The sequence below is a fragment of the Mus caroli genome, chromosome 18 (assembly GCF_900094665.2).
Source record: "Mus caroli chromosome 18, CAROLI_EIJ_v1.1, whole genome shotgun sequence".
NCBI classification, from domain to species: domain Eukaryota; kingdom Metazoa; phylum Chordata; class Mammalia; order Rodentia; family Muridae; genus Mus; species Mus caroli.
In genome coordinates this window covers 6,379,332-6,401,731 of record NC_034587.1, presented here as the reverse complement: position 1 = coordinate 6,401,731, position 22,400 = coordinate 6,379,332, and the positions used below count along the sequence as shown (strand labels likewise).

The 22,400-nt window shown below is 38.0% G+C and overlaps 1 protein-coding gene across 1 annotated transcript in view; it reads right to left on the bottom strand.

Annotated features, from left to right (window-relative positions):
* Thoc1 (THO complex 1) overlaps window positions 1-21,595 on the bottom strand; it is a 36,295-nt gene extending 14,700 nt beyond the window's left edge. Inside the window, exons 1-11 of the mRNA XM_021150209.2 lie at window positions 21,362-21,595; window positions 20,405-20,478; window positions 20,260-20,320; window positions 19,037-19,103; window positions 17,062-17,180; window positions 16,251-16,299; window positions 15,660-15,755; window positions 11,023-11,105; window positions 9,529-9,602; window positions 4,473-4,581; window positions 2,257-2,388 (exon numbers count right to left, since the gene is read on the bottom strand). Coding sequence (XP_021005868.1) covers window positions 2,257-2,388; window positions 4,473-4,581; window positions 9,529-9,602; window positions 11,023-11,105; window positions 15,660-15,755; window positions 16,251-16,299; window positions 17,062-17,180; window positions 19,037-19,103; window positions 20,260-20,320; window positions 20,405-20,478; window positions 21,362-21,415 — 918 coding nt within the window. The 5' untranslated portion in view covers window positions 21,416-21,595. The remainder of the gene's footprint in view (window positions 1-2,256; window positions 2,389-4,472; window positions 4,582-9,528; window positions 9,603-11,022; window positions 11,106-15,659; window positions 15,756-16,250; window positions 16,300-17,061; window positions 17,181-19,036; window positions 19,104-20,259; window positions 20,321-20,404; window positions 20,479-21,361) is intronic.
* Between the last annotated feature and the right edge of the window lie 805 nt (window positions 21,596-22,400).

Genomic DNA, 22,400 nt, shown 5'->3' with positions numbered 1-22,400 from the left:
AAACACTGCTGCTCTAGGAGGTACAATTAGTAATAAAGAGTTTTCACTAAAAGTGTTAAAATGTTGAATCAGTATTTTCTCATACCTTTGACAAAACAATTTATCTTGAGCTTTCTTTTTTTTAAAGACAAGGTCTTGCTATGTAGCCCCGGCTCTCCTGGAACTTGCTATGTAGACTAGGCTGGCCTCAAACTCCGAGATTGGCCTACCTGTCTTCTGAGCACACTAGACCATCTAGGGCTATACAGGAAGATAGATAGACAGATAGATAGATAGATAGATAGATAGATAGATAGATAGATAGATAGATAGATAGACAGATAGATAGACAGACAGACAGACAGAACCAAAGCTAATAAAATTCTAAATAACACACAACTAAGCCTGAGCTCTGCAATGATTTAACTTCCAAGAAAGCAGAGTCATGCTACCAAATATGCTTCTTTCTAAGTTATAAATTTCATTGTAAATTGAATTATACTGTAGCCAGACACTGTTTAGTACAGGATGTATTCTTTGAAATTTGCTAAGACTTCCCCTGTGATCTTATACATATATTTGTGGATGCCGCCCCCCGCCCCCCCATCAAGCAGCACTACCTCTGTTCTGTACAGGTCTCCAGATGTATTCTATCAGGTTTAGCGCTTCTGTTATTCAATCTTCCACATGCTTTCCAATCTTTTATCCCTAATCCAGCCCTTTCACATAGCTCCATCATAATTATGAAAGTACCAACTTCACGTAATTTTACATTCTTACTGTTTTAAGAATATAGTTAGTGTAAGTCAGTTCTTGGTGGTTCATTCCTTTGTTATGTACATTTTTAAACTTTATACTTTTTCCTGCCAATTCTTTGATGTTCAAGTAGCTTTGTCTTTTAAAAAAAGTTCTACTGTCTTTATACCCATTTCTGTTTTCCAATTTCTTGTCTTCCTTAAAAATTAATTAATTAATTAATTAATTATATGTATATGTATATGAGTAACATCAGAAGAGGGCATTGGATCCCATTACAGAAGGTTGTGTGTGCTGGGAACTGAACTCAGGACCTCTGGAAGAGTAGTCAGTTTTCTTAACTGCTGAGTCATCTGTCCAGTTTTTGATAGTGATCTTTAACTTGAGTCCCCTAAACTTTGGAGGTTTAATTAGAGTGTTTGAATGGGAAGCTTTTCTTGAGGTACTTAGTTCACTTTCATTTTCTCACTGTGGACACACATCATTATCAAGTAGTTTTTGCATTTATATCAATCATGGCCCAAGAGCCCAAGTGTGAAGAAGTACTCTGACTTCTGGGAGTAGCTGCCTTATGAGAGCATAGGTGGCATTATGTATGCAGTCATTGAGTAAGCAGATAAGAGACAGATCTATAGCTTTGCTATTCCTGAGCTGGTAACTTCCTATAAAATCATTGCTCTTGGCAGGTATCAGTAATATACGCTAAAATTCTACAACAGCCCCAGTTTCCAGCAGTACGTGGCTCTACTCTGGTCCGACAGGGAGCACACTTGGCCTCTGTTACTTGCAATCAAACAGTGTGGTCACCATCTGCTTTGGATATAATCCAGTGGGCCATGGCTTCAGTTTCACTCTCATAACTTGCTATTTCCTTATTATTTATTTATTTATTTAGTTTCTGAGACAGAATTTTTCTGTGTATCCCTGGCTGTGCTGGAACTCAATTCTGCAGAGCAGGCTGGCCTTGAACTCAGAGACTGCCTATTTTTGTCTCCCAAATGCTGGGATTAAAAGCATGCACCACTACCACTGGGCATAATTTGTTTTTTTTCTGATCTATGAAGATATTTATTTCTGGAAGCACAGCTTTCTTTTGGGTGTTCTCTTTATACTTTACTTGTCATTCCTATATGTTTTCAGAAAAAGGAGTATAAGTAAGTCAAAACACAAACTCGATGTGCCACTTAGAACAAAAATCACTGAAATGCATATAAAAACAGGGAACTTTAAAGCCCCTTAGTTTTTACTATATAATAAATGAATTGCAAAATATTTTTATAAATGCAAAAATATTTATAACTTAAAATTTAAAATATATACACTTCATAGTAATTAGGTACATTGGTTCTAAAGTAAGTCTTCTAAAGTGACTTAATGGAGAACAACGTTGTTCAAGTAAGAAATGGGAATCTCAAACTAAAACCAATCTTAAGTAAGTAAGTACAGCCATCCTACTGACCATGAACAGACTGCACGTTTAGGACAAAATGCCTCGTTCTCAGTGGCAAAGGAGCATCATACCTTTTCACTCGTTAGAAACTTGGCGAAGTATACATGCTCTCCTCCTGTTTTCAATTCTTCCATCTTTTTCCTGGAGGCTTGAGTATCATCTAATTTATAACTTTTAAAAACAGCTAAAACTTCTTCAGAATACTGCAAAGAACAAAAAAGAGTTTCCTTTGACATTGTTATGAAAAACTCATTCGGTGGTTTTCTGTATCAAATGCTTTAGAACTTACTCCCAGTTAACATGTATAATGTAAGGCATATTTTCAAAAAGGCATAAAAAACTCTAACAGCAACATGGGGAGTAAAAGTACTTTTGAATGAGATTTCATAATATTTAAAAGCAGGAATAAACACTATCCCTCAAAAACTATAAGACTTTTGCAGCAAACAGAAAAGGATATATTTTGATAGCATAATAATAATAAACCCTTGAGTATCTGCTCAATTCTGTCTCTGGGATAAGAAAATATTAAGCTTCTGAAATGTCTCATTTATGGCACAGTATCTATGCACACCCTCCTGCTATAGTTCACTAAATCATCTCATACAAGTAGTATCTACTACAATGTAAATGCTATGAAGATACTTTTATAAGCAATTAGTCTGCATGTTTGTTAGTATAGGCACAAATTTTCCAAATATTTTCAATCTATGGATAACTGATGTCATAGAACCTACTGATATGAAGAGATGATTATATATAAAAATTTACCAGTAAATTGTTTTGCTATGTGGTTATGATGTCATTGCATCCTAAAGACTCGTGTTTATATGAACAAACTAGTGCTGTGCTTGGATTTCATCAGAGAAGCCTCTTACTACAACAGGGGATGGGAAATGGCCAAAATGTGAGAGTAAGTGACAGTGGAGAGCTCAAGCCGTAAGGAGAACATATATGTCATTACCACCAAGTGCAGAGAACATGGTAGAAGGGGCTGAAAGATGTAAAGGTTAGAGGACTAGGTGAGAAATGCAGCAAAAAGCTACCTTCTGGATAAGACACAGACACTGTACTCAAGACCTTACTGCAGCTGTGGTCCTGCACAGGACTGCACAGGACTGGGCCTGCCTGTCAGCACTTGATCATGGATTGGGATGAACCCTTAAGCCCCCTTCCCCTGCATGTCTGCTGGCAGCTAATGGCTATTGGGGAGAACCGATCATTTTCTTCAGGGTATAGCCACGAATTCACTGCTATACGCCAGTAAGTAACTCCTCCCACATGCATGCAAGCAAAGCATTAACTTAGTTGGGTCAGATGCAGAAAGAAGACATGAAGGAAGGAAGAGAACTTGCTGGGAAGGAAGTTTTGGGAGCGGTGGTGATAAAAGGAATGAGGTAAAAATACCTAAAATTCATGTATTAAAACTGCTAAAGAACTTTTAAAAACTTAGCAGTAAAACTGATTGTTTAACCAGCTATGGAGCCCTCAAAGCCATTTTATGTGCTAAGACTAACAAATCAGTAAGATGGTAAACTCCCTTATCTCACTCACCATTTGAATCTCAATTTAGAAGGTCACATTCCTCTAAGATAAATTAGCACAGACCACTTACTTTGCTTTAAAAATTATCTATGTTTTTTATTTGAATCAGAGTCTTCCATGTCGACAAGACATATATGGAGATTCTTTTAAGATAGGGTTGGCAAATGTTTTGTAAAGGTGCAGACAGCAAGAATTTTGGGCTTTGTGGCATGTATGTTGTCATTACTGTAGAAAACCACAGATAAATGAACCTTCATGGCTGTAATCCAACAAACCTTTTTACAAAGCAGACTGACTTGGTTTGGGGCTATCATTTTATGAAGTCTGTTTTAATAGGAAAACTAGAATAAAACAACAGTTGGACAGGACAACTTTTTTCAAGCTTTCTCACTTCTGTAGACTCTGCTCCCTACCTCTCAATAAATCTTGGTGTGTACTCTTCAAAAGCACTTCAAATACAGAAGACATCCTGAAACAAAATCATCACTTTATGTGGACAGCAATTACTATGAAAAAAATAACCCTTGAGGCTTTAATGACTAACTTTTAAACCTAAAGCCACTTAAAAACTATACTACAAAAATCAGTGGCTAAGAATCAATTCACAACTTAATTTCTGTATATTATAGAATAGGTATGAAAGCATCAGAGGGAGCGTTCTATAGTGAAAAGTACTTGAACAAGATAAAGTCTACCCCTGCCATTATCTGAGAAATATCAGCTTCAGAGGTCTATGACTCACCTTGAGAAAAGTTTTCCAAGAAATCTTCTCATAGCATTGTACTGGGTTCCTGAAGTAATCCTGAAGTGACCAGAATTTTCTATACAGGTTGTAATCAATTGGAATAGAACTATAAAATAAATACTGTATTACATCACTTAAATTATTTGACAGACACAGAAGCTCATAAAAAGTTTCTATCCCCTAAAACGTATACATTAAAAAAAAATAATGACATAAACTTTTAGAAACAGTCTGAAGGGTTTGGAAAACATGCTAGGAGTAGCTATGCGAAATTAGTTGGAAAAAGTCATATGTGCAATATGTGGGCCATGTTTTACCATCTGTTTTATTGCACTACAGGGAAAAGGACAAACATATGCTGAAAAACAGTCAGAAGAAATGAGTTTCCTAGAATACCCATGAGTAAGTACTATCCTGGAATGCCTCTTTCTAGACTTAAACCAAAGTAAATGGATAATGCTAGTACAAGACAAATATGTAAGGAACAAATCAAGTTAGCATCACAATAGCAGGCCCTTTCTCCAGTGACTTCATTATGGCATTACTGATTTAACTTCCAGTTTGGCTATGATACTATGTGGGACCAGTGGTGGATTCTTCCTAGGAAAAATGAAAGGTTATCTCTGGCAGAGAGAGTCATGCAACCGTTTATATGTTCATCTTTGTCTCAGTAACTACAAGATCTAAATATAATTTAATGTTTGACACCAATAAGGATATTTTGTTTATTTAAGGGCTAGAGAGATGGTTCAGTGGTTAACAGCCCTTAGTGTCTTGCAGAAGACTGGAGTTCAGCTAGGCAGTTATATTAGGCATACAAGGCAGCTAAAAACTGCACAAAACTTCAGTTGTAGGGGACTGGGACACCTCTCTAGCCTCCAGAGGCACCTGCACTCATGTGCACATATCTACACACAGATACACATACATATAAATAAAAACAAATTTTTTTTTTTTTTTTTTGGTTTCTCTGTGTAGCCCTGGCTGGCCTCAAACTCAGAAATCCACCTGCCTCTGCCTCCTGAGTGCTAGGATTAAAGGCATGTGCCACCACACCCGGCTAAACAAATCCTTTTTAAAAGGGGATCTTTTGTTTTAGCTAGTTTTCTTTGTGTGTGCATGCGTATGTTGTGTTTATGACATATGTTGTCCTTGGGTATGAGTGTAGGTACATGTGTGGACACTGGAAGACAACATGTTGGGTTGGTTGGTCTTTGCTTTAACTAGGTTAGCTGGTCTGTGAGCTTCCAGGTATTCTCTTGTAGGAGCTCTGGGAGTACAGATGCACGCTACAGTGCCTGGTTCTACATGGGTTCTGAGGATTCAAACTTAGGTCTCCACAAGTTCTTCTCCTTATTTTCTTCTTCTTTACTGGCTTTACAGAATCAGTTTCATTTATTTTCTGTGGTGCTGGGGGAATCAAACTCAGCAAATACTTTGCCATTGAGATATGCCCCCTTTCCAGAGTAAATTTTCAAGCAGTATCAACACACTAAGAAACTTTTATAGTTGAGGCACTAAAACATCTGCCACTTGATGGTTATATTCCCCTTGGCTAAATTGGGGTTTTCTTTTTTGGTGTTGAGTATGGAATCTAGGGTTTGTGTTTGCCAGGTAAGAGTTTCACTGAGCTCTGCCTCCAGCTCTTCAGATACACTTGGAAGAGCCTACACGCCAAATACCAATTTACTGTCCGCTTGTACTATTCTTTAGAAACGTACAGACTGACTATTTACTCACACAAGGTATATGACACACGAATGCATGCACTCGCGCACACACACGCATGCGCACAATGTTATGGAGCAGAGGATTGAGCCCAGGATTTCATGCATGATAGGCAAGTGCTTAACTACTGAGCTGCAGCCTTTGCCTCATTGGTTTTTGTTTTTCTGTTTTGTTTTGTTTTGTTTTTTGAGACAGGGTTTCTCTTTGTAACCCTGGGGCCTTGAACTCAGAGATCCACCTGCCTTGCCTTCCTCTGCTGGGATTAAAGGCATGCACCACCCCCACCCCCAGCTTTTTTTAAAGGACAGGTTTTTTGCTATCTTTCCACCCACATAATGGAAAAAGAGAACTGACTTCCACAAGGTGTCCTCTGATCTTCCCTTTTGTGTTGGCACATGCATATACATACACACTAAACAAATAAATTCACAAGTGTAAAAGTACACAAACTCATCCATAGGGAAGTTGTTTAAATAGGATCTGGCATACTCTGAACCTTGGCTCTTCTCATCTCAGCCTCCCAAGCAGCTAGAATTATAGGCCTGTACCAGTAGACCCAACTTACTACATTTGTAAGCAATAACAAATTAGAGGTAAGAGTTATTGTCTAAAATAGAATGTCTCAAGTAGTCAAACCCAGACATCTGGATAGGAGGCAGGAAGGTCTCTTGAGCTTAGAATTTTAAGAACAGTATGGACAACAAAGGAATAGCCGTCACAACATCAACAACAAAATAGAATGTTACCTAAGTATCTTAAACTGAAATGTTTCAAAAACCATTTTTTAAAAAAGTGTTGAACATTTTTGGTGTCATTATTTTGAGATAGTCTTACTATATTACTCAAGTTGCGCTCAAATTCAAGCCAGTCCTCTAGCCTAATCCTCTCAGGTTCTGGGAGTACAGGTTTACACTAACATTCCTGGTCCACCGAACCATTTTACACACTCTTATACATTAATTTTAGTATAAAAATGTTTATTCAGGGGCTGGAGAGGTAGCTCAGAGGCTGCTCTTCCAGAGGACCTGGGTTCAATTCCCAGCTTACACATTTCTGTAGCTAAGAGGTCCAGGGGAAAAAAAAGAAAAACAAACAAAACATTTATTATTTGAATCAAAATATCTAGAATAGACTTCACATTACAAATTTATGATAATATATTATGCTTTGCAATCCAGTTTTTGTTGTTATCGTGGTGGTTATTTCTTTTTTTTGCGTCAGGGTCTCACTGTTTAGCCCAGCTGGCCTGATGCTTGCTATGTAAACCAAACTACTAGCCTTGAACTCATAGAGATCCACTTGTTTAGCTCCAAAGGCTGGGATTAAAAGTATGTGCCACCATGTCCAGCCATAAATTCAGCTCTTTTATTTTACGTTTATTAATTTTAATAGTATGATAGTTTTGCATATATATATGTATATGTACTATGAGGTCAGAACAGGGCATCAGCTTCCCCTTGAACTGGAGTATTATATAGTTGTAAGCCACCATGTAGGTGCTGGGAACCAAACCTGGGTCCTCTATAAGAATAAGTTCAACAGCTGAACTATCTATCCAGCAGCTAAATTCACTTCTTAAGACTAACTGGGGGGTGAGGGGGAAAGACTAACTGGTAACTCAGTTACTCATCAAGAATTATAATTCTCGGGCTGGAGAGATGGCTCAGTGGTTAAGAACACTGACTGCTCTTCCAAAGATCCTGAGTTCAAACCCCAGCAACCACATGGTGGCTCACAACCATCCATAATGAGATTTGGTACCCTTTTCTGGAGTGTCTACAGTGTACTTACATATAATAAATAAATAAATCTTAAAAAAAAAGAATTACAATTCTCCATACACTTTCCTCCTCCATTCATAAAATAATTTACAATAGACAAAGATAGCCAAGTGCCTGATCCTATTTAAACAGTACTCCTGTGGTTGAGTTTCTTTAGTTTTCTACTTATATATTTATTTGCTTAGTGTATATGTACATGAGTGTGCCACAGGACAAGTGGAGGGGTCCTTGGACAACTTGTACAAGTTAGTTCTCTCCACCATTTGTGTCCTGGGGATCAAAGTCAGGTTGTCAAGAGCTGGCAGCAGGCACCTTTACTCATGGGCCATCTTTGCCAGCCCTTTGGGCTAGTTTATGACCTTACAACAATAGACCTGAATGCATTAAGCAGTGACTAGCTAGCAGAGTATTTCTGAGAATCCATTTACACTTCAGATAACTCATTATCTTAGAACCTACTACTTTTGCCCAGTGTTGCACAGACAGACCCTAAAGGTCCATTTTATCCATGATATATGTAAACAAATCGGTCTCTATAAAGGGAGTAGCCACAACTAGAATAATGAATAATGGTTAGAAAATGACTAGAAAATGAAGAGATACTTTTCTGTGTGCTTTATGATTTCCACTGTATGTTTCATCAGCAACTACAATGAAAAATACCAAGTGCCTTAGTAGACCACTTTTTATCATCATCTTTCTGAATGCTTTCAACAACTATAGTGAGTAGGTGGCACTGCTACATTTTAAAGGAACCAAAACTCAGTTGTAGGAAACCACTTGTTTAAGGTCATATGACTAGCAAGCAAGCACTAGAGTTAAATCTGGGAACACATCACTTCTAAGTGCTTCTTATGTGAATATATGATCGAATTTGAAATCTGGGATATCAGAAATACCTCTCCCTTTTTGATCTTCTGGGCAGCAATTATAGAAATTCTTTCATTAACAACTGACAGTATGGCCTATTGTTTCAGCCATGGAGGAGTACTATTCTGACAGCCCAGGAAGATTTTGCTTTTCTGGTCCCCCTTCTCATCACCTCTTCTAAACTAGCACAATAAAGAAACTACCTGAAACAAAGACTCAGAACTCACAGAGTAAGAAAAGAATGATAAGAAAAAGACCTGAAAAACTGAAAAAAAAAGAAAAGAAAAAAAGAAAAAAAAGAAAAAAGAAAAAGAGAAAGAGAAAGGGAGGTTTCTAATTCTTTGCATGTCATTAAGTCAGTACACTTACCATGAGTACCAGGACCATAGTTTAATGGAAGGGAGAAGAGGGGGTTAAGGTTGCCATGGCTAGGGTATGTGTAAGATAGGCTGCTCAAACAGTTAAAAGTATTTGTCCATAATTAGAAGGCAACTGATAACAGCCTATAGTGATTCAGGATTTATTATTTTATTTAACACACACGAAGGGTATATATAAGAAAATCCTGTAAGTATGACCTCCTCCCTCCTTGTCTATATCTTCATTTCAGTATTTAATATCTCACTAAAGGGTTATCTTTGTAAATCAGGACATCTTAAGCTCTAAAAACTCACCAAGTTGTCGGGGCTTCATCATCTCCCATTTCACCTTCTTCTACATCCATCCCTTCCTCTCTATCCTCAGTATGCTGAATAAAACAAAACCAAACCCATTCTGTCATGAAGTAGTCATTGAGCAAAAGATGACATGTTATAGGTTAAGTAATTTCTATATTGCTACACAATTATTATTAGGGAAGCCTAGATACGGTAATTGTTCAGACCTAGATACAGTAATTGTTCTTTAAGGCAATGGGCATTTTGGGTGACAGGAAACCAACAGTAGTAAGACAATAACATAGCATGGACATGTGTAAAGACACAAGATCTGCCTTATTTTCCAAATATTTTTTTCATCACTGAAACAAATAGTATACTACTACTACTAAAGAATAGAAGCTAATGTGGGTGTTAATGGCGTAGAAAAATGCACAGGCAGACTTCCCTTGTCACTGGCAGTAATATATATGGATGTACTTTTTCTGAGAAGTAACAACAAAATCTGAAATACATGTACACTTTGACTAAGCAATTTCACTTATCCTAAGGAGATACAACATGGGTTAGTAATTATACACACAATTCACTGTAATATTAACAATGTCTTACTACTACACACTACTTGAGCTAGGCAAGGTAACACAAGCCAGCATTGGGAGATGAAAGCAGGAGGATCAAGAGCACTAGGTCATCTCCAGCTATAGTGAATTCAAGAACAGCTTGGGGTATGTGAGACCCTGGCTTAAAATTAAACAAAACAGATGATTTAAATGTGTACTGACAAGAAATTAGGGTACATTCATTCTGGAATCTAATCTGTAGTTAAACTGAAACATATCAGTTTAAAAAAGAAAATGAACTTAAGAACTTTATATAGTATCTTATTTGGGAAAAATAACATTACTTTGTACAAGTACTCAAAAAAGTCTTAAAAGATTAGATGGAGAATATTAGGGGTGGTTATAGAGATAATACATACTTACAGAAAACATGTAAAGACCATAAATAACGTTCAAAGTGGAAAACACTTTCCCTCTATAGTTACCTTATGGTGATGTACAGGAAAGAGCTGAGCCCTTCTCTAACATCCACTTTACAGAAGGCGAGCTAATCAGGAACAACACAATCTAACTTTCATTACAGTCAAGATCCTTTGAACTCTAAAGACCGTTTGAAATTTTCACACATAACGCATACTACTATAATGTATTAAAAATGAAGGGCCAAGTGAGATTTCTCAGCAGGTAAATTCATCTGCTGTGCAGGCCTAGTTACCCAAATCCAATCCTTGAGATTCACAGAGGAAGAAAAGTAGGACCAATTCCACAGAACTGTCTTCTAATCTCCATGTGTCCCCTCCCCACGTGCACATGTACACACAAACTAACAAACAATTTTGAATGAAGTTAAAGGTCTTCCAATTTTTGGTGATTTAAAACCCTATTTACATCAATTATCTTAACTGAAGCGTCAAGTATGCTCTGTAAGAAGCTTTCTGGCCAGCCTTACCTTCTGACCCAGGGTGCTCTCCTGCTCGTTTGTATTGAAAACAGTGACGTTTTCCAGGTTAAACTGACTCTGCAAATTAAGACCTGTGGAAAGAGATTTTCATGAAAATGCACTGTCAGTTTTCTGCCTCTGGGTCTCTCGAGTGCTAGAAATAGGCATGTGATACTATACCAGGTTGAGTTAGCCCTTTTTATTCCCAAAATTCAAAACAAATATACATAATATATAGTATTTAGAAATTTGCTAAAGCATTTATTTCAGTTTGATAGAATATAATGAATTAAAATATTATAAAGATGGTCAAATTATTTAGCTTTCTTTGTTCTGCCTGCTGAGCGTCTCAAAATAAGTGTATCTTAGATTCAGATCCTGGCTTTTATTTAGGGCCCAGATCTTAGCTTTAACTACCATCCTGAAATACAAAGTTCTTTGGAAAAATGGGTGACTCCAAGGCTGGGAAAGGAAAAAAAGAGATGAGCCTGGATAATCTATACTAAGAGAATCTGAAAGAGCTCCCAGTGGCAGAAACAGGAACTATGTGAGGAAAACAAAATATATTGTAAGAGTCCATGACTTGCTGAAGAATGATACCCTGGACTCAAATAGTACATAAACACAAAGAGTGACTATTCTGCCCAAGTCCAGCATGTTGAGGTCTCCTATTACCAAGACAGAGAGACAACCAAATGAGCTAGCATACCTGATTTAAAGTACATTAGGGGATTCTGGGATAGGTGACTTTTACCTTGTTCCATTTCTAGGGACATTGCATTTCTACAGCACAGGGCTGGAAACTGTTGCTGGGGAGGTCTGGACAATATGACATTTATAATCTAAGGAATAAAATATCCACAGTTCATTTGGAAAGAGGTAACTAAACTAACATGCCAGCGAGAAGACAACTTTTCCCTTATGGAAGGATCACCATTAATAAACATAGAAAAAGTAAGAAAATTGCCATGATGCCTTAATAATATTCAGATCAGGCAAGATCCACTGATGGATATTAGCAGACAAAGCTTAAGAAGAAAAGAAGACAATCTGAGTATTGTCTCAAAATATCATTCCTCCTCATAAGTATTACAGATCACAAAGGGAAAAGCTGCAATCCAAATAGGAGATACCATCTTAACTAGGCAATGAGTGATAACAACACTCCCAGTATAAGACATGTCAACATCAACTTCAAAATGATGCTTTGAGAAGGTATATCAGTTCCCTCTGAGTTCTTAAAAAACCTAACTTTAATTCCTATGTGTTAAGTCACAAGAGATAAGAGGGACTAAGGGACTGTGATTGGAGAGACTAGGGCACATGAAGATCCTGGAATAGAAAAGGGAAGTAGTGATCAAGGTGATGAAATTCTAATGTCTCCAGCTGGCAACCAGTACTGTAGCAATGGATTTCTTAGTGTTAATAATTGTATTAGACACTAGTGATACTATATAACGGTATTCAGATATCTATACTATCCTTATAATTCCTGTCACAGAGAATTAGATAGGAAATTCAGTTATTCTATTAGTAGCTTATACCCCTCCCCCAAATGATGAAAAATCTAATAAATGGAGAAATCTCTTATCAAGCCATCTTTAAATCACATCTTTAGACAACATTGAAAAACTGTAGCCTGGTGCCAAATTTTCTGGATGATGAAGGCTCTGATCTTAGAGGCACCATATACAAGCAATGAAAACCTTCTCTCAAGAAAGGTATCCATCCTGGGACTCAAAACTATTCTTTTCACTGGGCAGTGGTGGAGCATACTTTTAATCCCAGCGCTTGGAAGGCAGAGGCAGGCAGATTTCTGAGTTGAGGCCAGCCTGATCTACAGAGTTCCAGGACAGCCAGGGCTACACAGAGAAACCCTGTCTCGAAAAAACCAAAAAGAAAAAAAACAACAACAACAGTTATCAGAAACACAAGACATTCTCTAAGTTAAAACCAAAAAAGATATCACAAAAATACAACACACTGAAATGATCAGATATAGACACATGCTTTCCATATTTTAAAACTAGAAAGCAAAGTTCAAAGTATCAACAGGGAGTAAAAAGCTAAAAAGTGAAAGATCTCCCAGATATGAGAACCACATCAAATGATTCAGAGTGTAATAGAGAAAGACAGACAGACAGATATTCATATAAGAAGGCAAGCAGGTAGAATAAAAGACAAGACAGGTTTGGTCTGCTGCTATGTATTGTAATGGTAAATTCTGTATCCAAGTGAATTCACTTGTTTACAAGTGTTTGCAAACCTTGTTCCTTGATTTAAAACAACTGGTTACATTAAATTGACTACAGTCAATTACTAGAGGGATTAGAGGTAGGTGGGTTACCTGGTTGGGGGTGGAGAAGAGTGGGGATCCAGGAAGAGAAGGAGGAAGAACAGGAGGAGAGGAGGATGCATCCATTAGGGGAGATGGACCATAAGCACATGGTCAGGAGAAACAGCAAATATGAGATATACCGTTGGGGAGATTGCCAGGCCAGCAGTTAGGAGAAGATTAGGGATTAACCCCCACACCCCCAACAGTAACTGTCAAACCCAAATAAAATAATCATAGTATGAATTTCATTTATTTGTAAGCTAGTCAGGATAAGCATAAAGTTGTCATACTACTGATACAGTCAAAGAATAGATGATATATAATTGAAGATGCAAAAAAAAAAAAAGGCATTTATAAAATGTAAAGTTGTCATCACCACAACTTTTAGAAGTGGTAAAAGGCATGAATCCAAATTTAAAATGTCAACAAATCCAAAGAATATTAGGCAAAAAGCAATCCACACATACATACATCATAGTAAAATCAAAGAACATCTTAAAAGCAATGAAAAAATTATCTTTCAAAAGTTAGACAACTGATTAGTCTATAGAACATAAGATGAGGGCCATGAAATGGCTTAGCTTGATAACATGAGTTCAACTCCCAGGATCCACATGGTAGGTTGGAACTGACTCCCATAAATTGTCCTTTGATCTCCATATATATACATGCACACACACACACAGACACACACAGAGTTATAAAAAGTTTAAAAAGACTAACAAAGATTGAGAAACTAAATATTAAGATTATTACAAATGAAATCTATCTAGTACCAACCTAGCATTTTAAAGTCACTGAACTCATTCATAAGGATTACAGAGAAATTAAGATTTCATGAAAGAGATGTCATGTATGATTATAGCTCTGTCTGGTTGTGTGTTTGGTGTGTGGTATGTGTGTTAACTTGACATAAACTAAAGTCATCTGAGAAGAGGCAACCACAACTGAGAAAATGCCTCTCTAAGCTTGGCCTATAGGTAAGCCTATTGGCATCTTCTTAATTAGTGGCTAATGGGGGATAGGGGGTGGGCTGTGTCACTGCTGGCTGTGCAGCTCTAGTATCAGAGTACGTTAGAAAGCTGGGTATAGTAGTGGTGCAAGCTTTTAATCCTAGCACTCAGGAGGCAGAAGCAGTGAGTTCAAGGCCAGCCCGGTCTACATAGTGAGATCTTGTCTCAAAGGGGGAAAAAAGGCAAAATGAGCAAGCCATAAGGAGCAAGCCAGTAAGCGGCACTCCTCTACAGTTTGTGTCATCTCCTGCGTTTAGGTTCCTGCCTTGAGTTCTTCCCCTACATTCTCTCAGTGATGGTGTGTGACGGAGTTTTAAGCTGAAATAAATCCTTTCCTCCCCAAGTTACTGATGATGGTATTGATTGCAACATTAGAAATCCTAACTAAGACAAGTTCTGTATTTAAAAAAAAAAAAAAAGAGTAAGGGACAATGACCACAGGTGAATGCAGGAGTATATACATATTAAAACTAACCAAGAAATGACTAGGAAAGAGAAAACCTAGAACTAGCATGACAAAAAGAAAGCACACAAATCCACCATTAACATATTCTATAAGCTTACTATAAGCATGCACCATTGTATGCACATCACATTTTCATACAATCATCACAATAATATATTAAAGGCAGGGAAAAACCAAATCAAAGAGATACCAAATTCTAGTACATCTGAATAGATAAAAGATAGGCAAGGCTCCAATTTTGGAGCCAAGCAATGGTTCTACAAGTATTTGCTTCATTATATTTATGTTACATATTTTGCAATGAGTTACATTTCATAATAAAACATTGTGAAATAGGGGCTGAAGAGATTGTCCTCCTGTTACAGAGGACAAAGCCATTACATAGGTGGCTTGCAACCATCTGTAATGCCAGCTCCACAGACAACATATGTATGGCATGCATATACACATGCATATACACAGCCAGGTAAAGCACTCATATGTATAAAATAAGGTTTTTTTGTTGTTGTTGTTTAAAAAATTCTAAAATTAAAGGAATTTAATGTGACTAAACAGCAATTACTGTAACAGAAAATGGAATATTCTGAAATTGAATACAGACAGAATAGTTCATACCTACACATATTACTATGATTCAGTAGCACCCTGTTAATAAACGTTGAATTTAAGACTATCTATATCATACATAGAGCTGGTGAATTTATAAGAAAATAAAGCAATTTTCTAACGCTTTCAATATTTTATGTTAAGTTTTCTTATTATGACAGATTTTACTCCATAAAAACTGGGAGAGAGTTCCTTAAAAAGAATATAATGTATAAAAACTTACCTGATTTCTCAGATAGAGGAAAAAGCCTGGCCAAAAAGAGCTGAATTCTTCCACAGAAAACTGTATTCTGAGATTTAGACAATCTTCTGAGGAGATCTAACAATGTTCAGAAATGAATAACACAGAAGAAATCATTTTATGTTAATTATAATTGTACCTGAATTTTTAACCATTTGCCCAGGATTTTCCTAAAGCAAAGGGAAGTAGCAGTCATTGTCAAAGAAAGTACTATAAGTTAGAAACAAAAATCTGTGGATAAAAACCAATCAAAGTGAATGATGAGTTTTAATAAATAAGACTTAACTTAAAAACAAATATCCTAATTCACTTTTAAGACATCTTCATTGCTGGGCAGTGATGGCACTTGGGAGGCAGAGGCAGAGGCAGGTGGATTTCTGAGTTTGTGGCCAGCCTGGTCTACAGAGTGAGTTCCAGGACAGCCAGGGCTACACAGAGAAACCCTGTCTCGAAAAAAAACAAAAAAAACCAACCAAACAAAAGCCATCTTCATTGTTAAATATTAAACCACCAACACCTATTCTTCTGGTCACGTTCAGTTTTAAAAGAATAATTTAATACTGAGTTACTTACCATTGCACATACGCAGTAAATAATTTTTGCCAGCAGAATAGAATGTATTCTGAAATTAAGACCAAAATTATTACTATACTTTGAAAGCTGCCCACTCCCTTCAATAAGTCATAGGAATTAAAATATTAAAGAGCACTAATGTATAAGAGTCTATTTCACTACTTTTACTTATTTCAAAGCATTTTCACTTGAATATGCATTAACAGCATATCACTGAATAACTTGTAAACACCTAGAAGTGTGTGTGTGTGTTTGCTTTATCTTTCAAAATTTGTTTCACATTTGTTTATTTTATGAGTGTTTTCCTGCATCTATGTATGTGTACTATATGTGTGTATGGTGTCTGCAAAAAGGCTAGCAGAGGGCATCAGATCACCCTGAACTGGAGTTCTGGATGATGGTAAGCCACCATGTTTGAGTACTGGAAGTTAAACCCAGGTTCTCTAAAGGAGTAACAAGTACTCTAAACTGCTAAGCCATCCTCCAGCTTTCTTTCTTTGTTTGGGACAGGTTCTCCCTGTGGAGACCAGGCCAGCTTGGAACACAGCATTCCTACCTGTACCTCATAACTTTACAGTGCTATGCCTGCTTGAAAGCATGTACTTTCACGTTATTTATTAAGTTCTGTACCTCAAAATTTTCTCTACATTTGATTCTTATTATTACATAATATATAATTCTTTAACAGGGACAAATGTTTTGGCAACCACCAGTATTAGACTTATTAGCAAACAAACTACAAACAGCACTTTCTTCTGAATTCTATCTCTATAGTGCTAGGATTAGCAGGAAAGGAAACCAAGGCACTTACTGACTTCCAAGTAGCAACATTTTTTTCAACAAAAGTGAATATTGTGTCACACTGATCCAAAGGAAGGCAGTCTAAGACATCTCCCAATAGCACAAATGGTGTGGACGCAGTACAAACACCTACAAATGGGGTATAAATCAATGAAGAGCTAGTGACACTGCCTTCCAGCCCAAGAAAGAGAATCCATGGACAGGCTATATTACAAAGTAATAATAAAGTGAAAGTTACTATATGCCTCTAAAATCAATGTCAGTAAAGAATGTTTCAAAAAAAGAATGTTTCAGCCATTGAATAGAAGTTCAATAAGTATGTGTCAAGCTGAATGAAACATTATTTATGGACAAACTGGAAACACAAAACATAAAGTACTACTAATAATAATCTCTTTCAAAAATAAGATTTTCCACTACAGACAATTGTATTTAAGCCTTTATTTGCAGCTTAAGTAGACAAGTCCGTGTTCTAGGCATAGTTCCCAGGAAAGCCATCACCAATCTTAAGTAAATAACATAGCAAGTTAATGAACTAAGCACACACTGTAAACTGAGGAACAGGGAAAGGAAAACTTTTGGGGAATTCATCTAAGTACACTGGATAAATGAATCAACAACTGAACTAATAAACAGCCTACACAAAAGTTTAATAAGTAAATAAAAATTTAGGAAGTTAGATTTACAAAACAGCTCACTTTGACAATGGGAAAACATCTTGTGTGCTCAAAAGAATATGTGATTCAAATGATACTTAACAGGTTCAAAGGTCATTTTCACAAATATTATTTAAATTAATCACAGGGTTAAGAAATATTGATGAACTGCTTTTAATTTTTACTTTATGAAAATATTTAATAAGGTCTTATCATCTCTACGTGCCTACGTCCTGTGTTTAAAGTCTTTTAAACCAATCTTATATTGGCACTGATACATTTTTACAAAAGATTTATTTATTTTATATGTATGTGTGTGCCTGAGTATATGTATGTGCGCCCCATGTGTGCAGGTGCCTGCAAAGGCCAGAAGAGGCCTTCATATCCTATGGAGCTGGAGTTAAAGGTAGTTAGTTATGAGCTGCCTGTCATAGATGTTGGAACTGAACATAGGTCCTCTGTAAGAGCACCCAATAACCTTAGCCAATGAGCCATCTTCCAGTGCCCCAGTGCTGGGTTTTTTTTAAATTTCTGCCCAGTTTTTCTGCTAGCAGTCTGCCCCAATGTACTTACTCTTCTCAGTGCGAGATACACTGGCCCTTAACCCACAGATCTTACTTCCTTTGCCATCTCATCTCATATAACTTTCTAGCTATGCTGAATGTGGCCTTCGTATTCTATTTCCTTCTCTATTTCTGGCAAACTTTATTTCTATTTGTAGGCCAGATCTTCTTTTTTTTCATTTTGTTTTATTTTGACTCCAATTTCTGATTGTCCTGATTCAGCCTTACAAGTGTTGGGTAATAGGTATTTGTCACAGATCCAAGCTCATCTTACTTTTTAAAATTCTTCCTGATTTCTTTACCTTTTTAATTTAGAGAGCCACTCTCACTTCACTATACTCAATAAACTGTAACCATAGCACTTACAGCACAGTGAGACAGTCACACACGTCTGCCCTCCATTACCCAGTAGATTCTTACACTGAATCTCTGAATCCTAACTTAGTACATGCATACAATAAATGCTCATTAAGTACTTATATATGATTATAACACTTGAAAAACAAACAAACTGTAAATGTATATGACGTAATAGAGATGAGCAGTAAGTAGGAACATCTTCTTGGCAAAGGAAGGAGTCAAACAATGAGCAGGGGCTCTGAGTGTGGGTCAGTGGTTGCACAGCATGCATGAGGCCCTATATTTGGTCTCTAGCAACACACATAAAAGATGAACAAAACCAGACAGAGGTAGAGGTATGACTAGAGTCTTAAATAAAACAGGTCAGATCTAAAACAACTTTAAGAAGAAACAGAAAGATACTTACTTTCGGTCACTCCCCCAATAGCAAGAGAAATAATAGCTAAAACGTTCTCACATGCGGAATGATTTATCTACCAACAGAGAAACAAGTTTATTTAGAAGCAAGAATTTGCACTAATTTGTTAACAATAAAGACAAGTTCTATGAAATTAAGCAGTCATACAAACAGGAATGCAAATATCTTATACAAAGTTATTTTGTAAGGTGAAAAACCATGAATAGTAATATACACACTAAGAAGTATATCAAGCAGTAAAGAGTGAGTCAATCAAAACCCAACTTGGGAAATGTTAACTTTTGCATGACTACGGTTATAAGATTATTGGGTACAGAAGTTCTAAGGTTGTGGGTGAAAGGCAACAGCAGGACAAAATCAGGGCCTGGACTGAATCCATAGTAACACTGCAGACTTAGCAGAGGGCCTTCTGCAGGAAGGTAACCATAAGAAAAGTATCTTTCTCAGCACCTCATAACAGAGAAGCGATTAATGGTCTGACCCAGAATTATCTGACAAAAAGAGGGGGGATACTATATTATGGTCATCAGAAGAGAATCTACCACCATGGGACCCAATTTCTGCTTAATCAAATATAAATGTTAAAAAATTGTCTTTCATTCAGAATCCCTGCTAAAGGCAATATTTAGATTCTTCATGGTTAAATTTCTTCAGCAGTATTAAACAGGCCTTAGTTATTTATGTATGCTTATAGCTGAGAAAAATCCCACAAGAAAATGAGGATATGGAATCCTCGCTCTATGCTTAACATCTTTGGACTAGACCACTTAAGCCATTACACACTGTGTCATCATTTATATAACAAAGTGAGACTCTACTTTTAAAACGACATTTTAAAAACTGTATTTTGTGTACCTGTGTGTGTTCTTTATGGAGGTCAGAGGACAACTTGCAGGAGTCCTCTCCTTCCAACATCTAGGATCTAGAGACCAAAGTCAGGACATGGCGCTCTGTAGCAAGTGCCTTGACTTGCTGAGGCATCTCCCTGAGTCAGTCTTTACTTCTTGCTCTTTAAGACTGAATGTCAAACCATCCAAGCCTTAAACTGTACCCGAGCCATCAAGAGCCTAATGCAGTGTCTCAAAGGCAGAATGTTCATGCCCAGAAAACGTGTCATGTTTAAATATCCATTCTAATAATAAAGCAATTTTAAATAACATGACTTTTAACTGGCCAGCATATTTTAACAAATAAAGGGGGGAAATACTTACAATTTCTTCTTCCAGAACACCTCTGAAAGCTTGGTCAAGGGTACATTTTTTTTCATTTTCACTATTAAAAACATAAAATACCTTCATTTCACAAAGAGTTCACAAACATTTATGGAGTCCTCTTTTCATGGACAGTGTGCTTTACCTGCCAGGTAACTGACTGAAGGCAGTCAACAACGGCTTGATATTTTTGTTATTCAAGGCTTCTCTGGTAGATTTCTACAAAAATAAAAATGACGAATAAGTAGAAAGCTCTTGCTGTTTATAAAAATTTACCATTCATCAATTATAAGTCTTTCTAACTAAAAGCAATAAAAATGTTTTTAACTGGGAAATATTTTCTGCCAGTCATTTTTATTAACTTTTATTTCTAGTGCCACTTAATGATCGTAATCCTTATCCCATGAAACCTGGCAAGAGCTAACTAGACATTTGCGCCACAGGTTTCCCTTTCCTATGTATCACACCAATCTATGTTTCCTGCTAAAACAAAACAAAACAAAACAAAACAAAAAACCTTGCTAAGTTTGATGGAGCATCATGTAATCAGTGCTGGGGAAACATCAGTTTATGGTCAACCTGAATTCTCTGAGTTCCAGCCTAGCCTAGGCTGCAAAACAAAACCCTGACTAAACAACAACAATCCAAATGACAATACCACACGGCAAGGCTTGAGAACTACAAATCTAAATGCTGTAGTTCAGTAGTGGAGTTCTTTGCTTGGCTCGTTCTACCCCCAGGACTGAGGACAAGGGGCAGAGGGAGAGGTTCCTTTCTTGGCGGGGTGGAAACTGACTTCAGGGCTCCTGCCTGAGAAACCCGCTCCGTCCAGCTAGCAGATGAGCTGAAGCTGACTGAGCTAGCCTGGGCGAGCTTTTCACGCTCGTCCGCAGGACGACGGTAAGGACCTGGGGTCTCGGGACTTGCCAGCCGAGGGAGGGTCAGGACCCACAGACGGGTAGCCAGAGCGCCTTTCCCTTAATGTCAGTCCCGGAAGGAGCCAGGAACGGACCCGGCGGCGAAAATCCCTTAGTCCCTTCAGCGAGAGAAAGGGAAAGAATAGCGCCAGGTCAGAACCACGGCCTTTAGCCCCCCAGCTCACCGTAAATCGCGTCCGCGCCTCGGGTAAACTGAAAAGCGCCGGCGTCGGAGACATCTTGGTTGCGCGTGCCCACCACTGCACTGCGGCGCCCAGTGATGACGTCAGGCCGGGAGCAAAGAGACGGCAACGGCTAGAGTGGCCAGCGGTGAAGATCTCCGGTGCGATGTGGCTAAGCCATGTGACTCGTAGGCCGGGCTCTGGAACGACACCAGGAGTGGAGCGGCCTAGGGTGTCTCGTGTTGTCAGCTCCGCCCTGGGCCCGGCAAGGCTGGTTTTCCAAGCGAGCGAATGACGGCTTGGTGTCGCTTCAAGGGAGGTGCCGGAAGGTAGCGCTCGCGAGAAGCCACAGAAGTGGCTTGCTTTGAAGTAGCAGCGACACTGCGGCGACACTTAACGCCCCCTCCCAATCCCCAAGTCTGAGTGCCAGAGAGGTGACAGATTTCGGGTTTGTCTGACAGCCCGGTGGTCCATGGATCCTGAAGTTTTGGGAAGTAACACCCGTTTCTCAGAGCTCTTATAAAGAATGAAGTGGCCAGTCGGGCAGTGGTGGCGCACGCCTTTAATCCCAGCACTTGGGAGGCAGAGGCAGGCGGATTTCTGAGTTCGAGGCCAGCCAGCCTGGTCTACAGAGTCTACAGAGTGAGTTCCAGGACAGCCGGGGCTACACAGAGAAACCCTGTCAAAAAAAAAAAAAAAAAAAAAAAAAAAAAAAAAAAAAAAGAAGTGGCGGGATAGACTCATGGGTAGTTGTTTTATTGTTACTATTATTTTGAAACAGGGTCTCCCTATGTATCTCTGGCCAACGTGGAACTCTCTAGGTAGGCCAGACTGGTCTTGAACTCAGAGATTCACCTGACTGGCTCCTAATTGATGGGATTACAGGGTTGGGCCACCATGTCTACTACTATACTAATATCTTTACCTGGAACTGTACTGTACTGAAGACCTATGAGGAATACAGGCCATTGCTGCTTGGAAAATGGGTGGCACTGCATCCAGGTTGTAGGTATACCTTGCAAACTGGTGATCATTATTACCT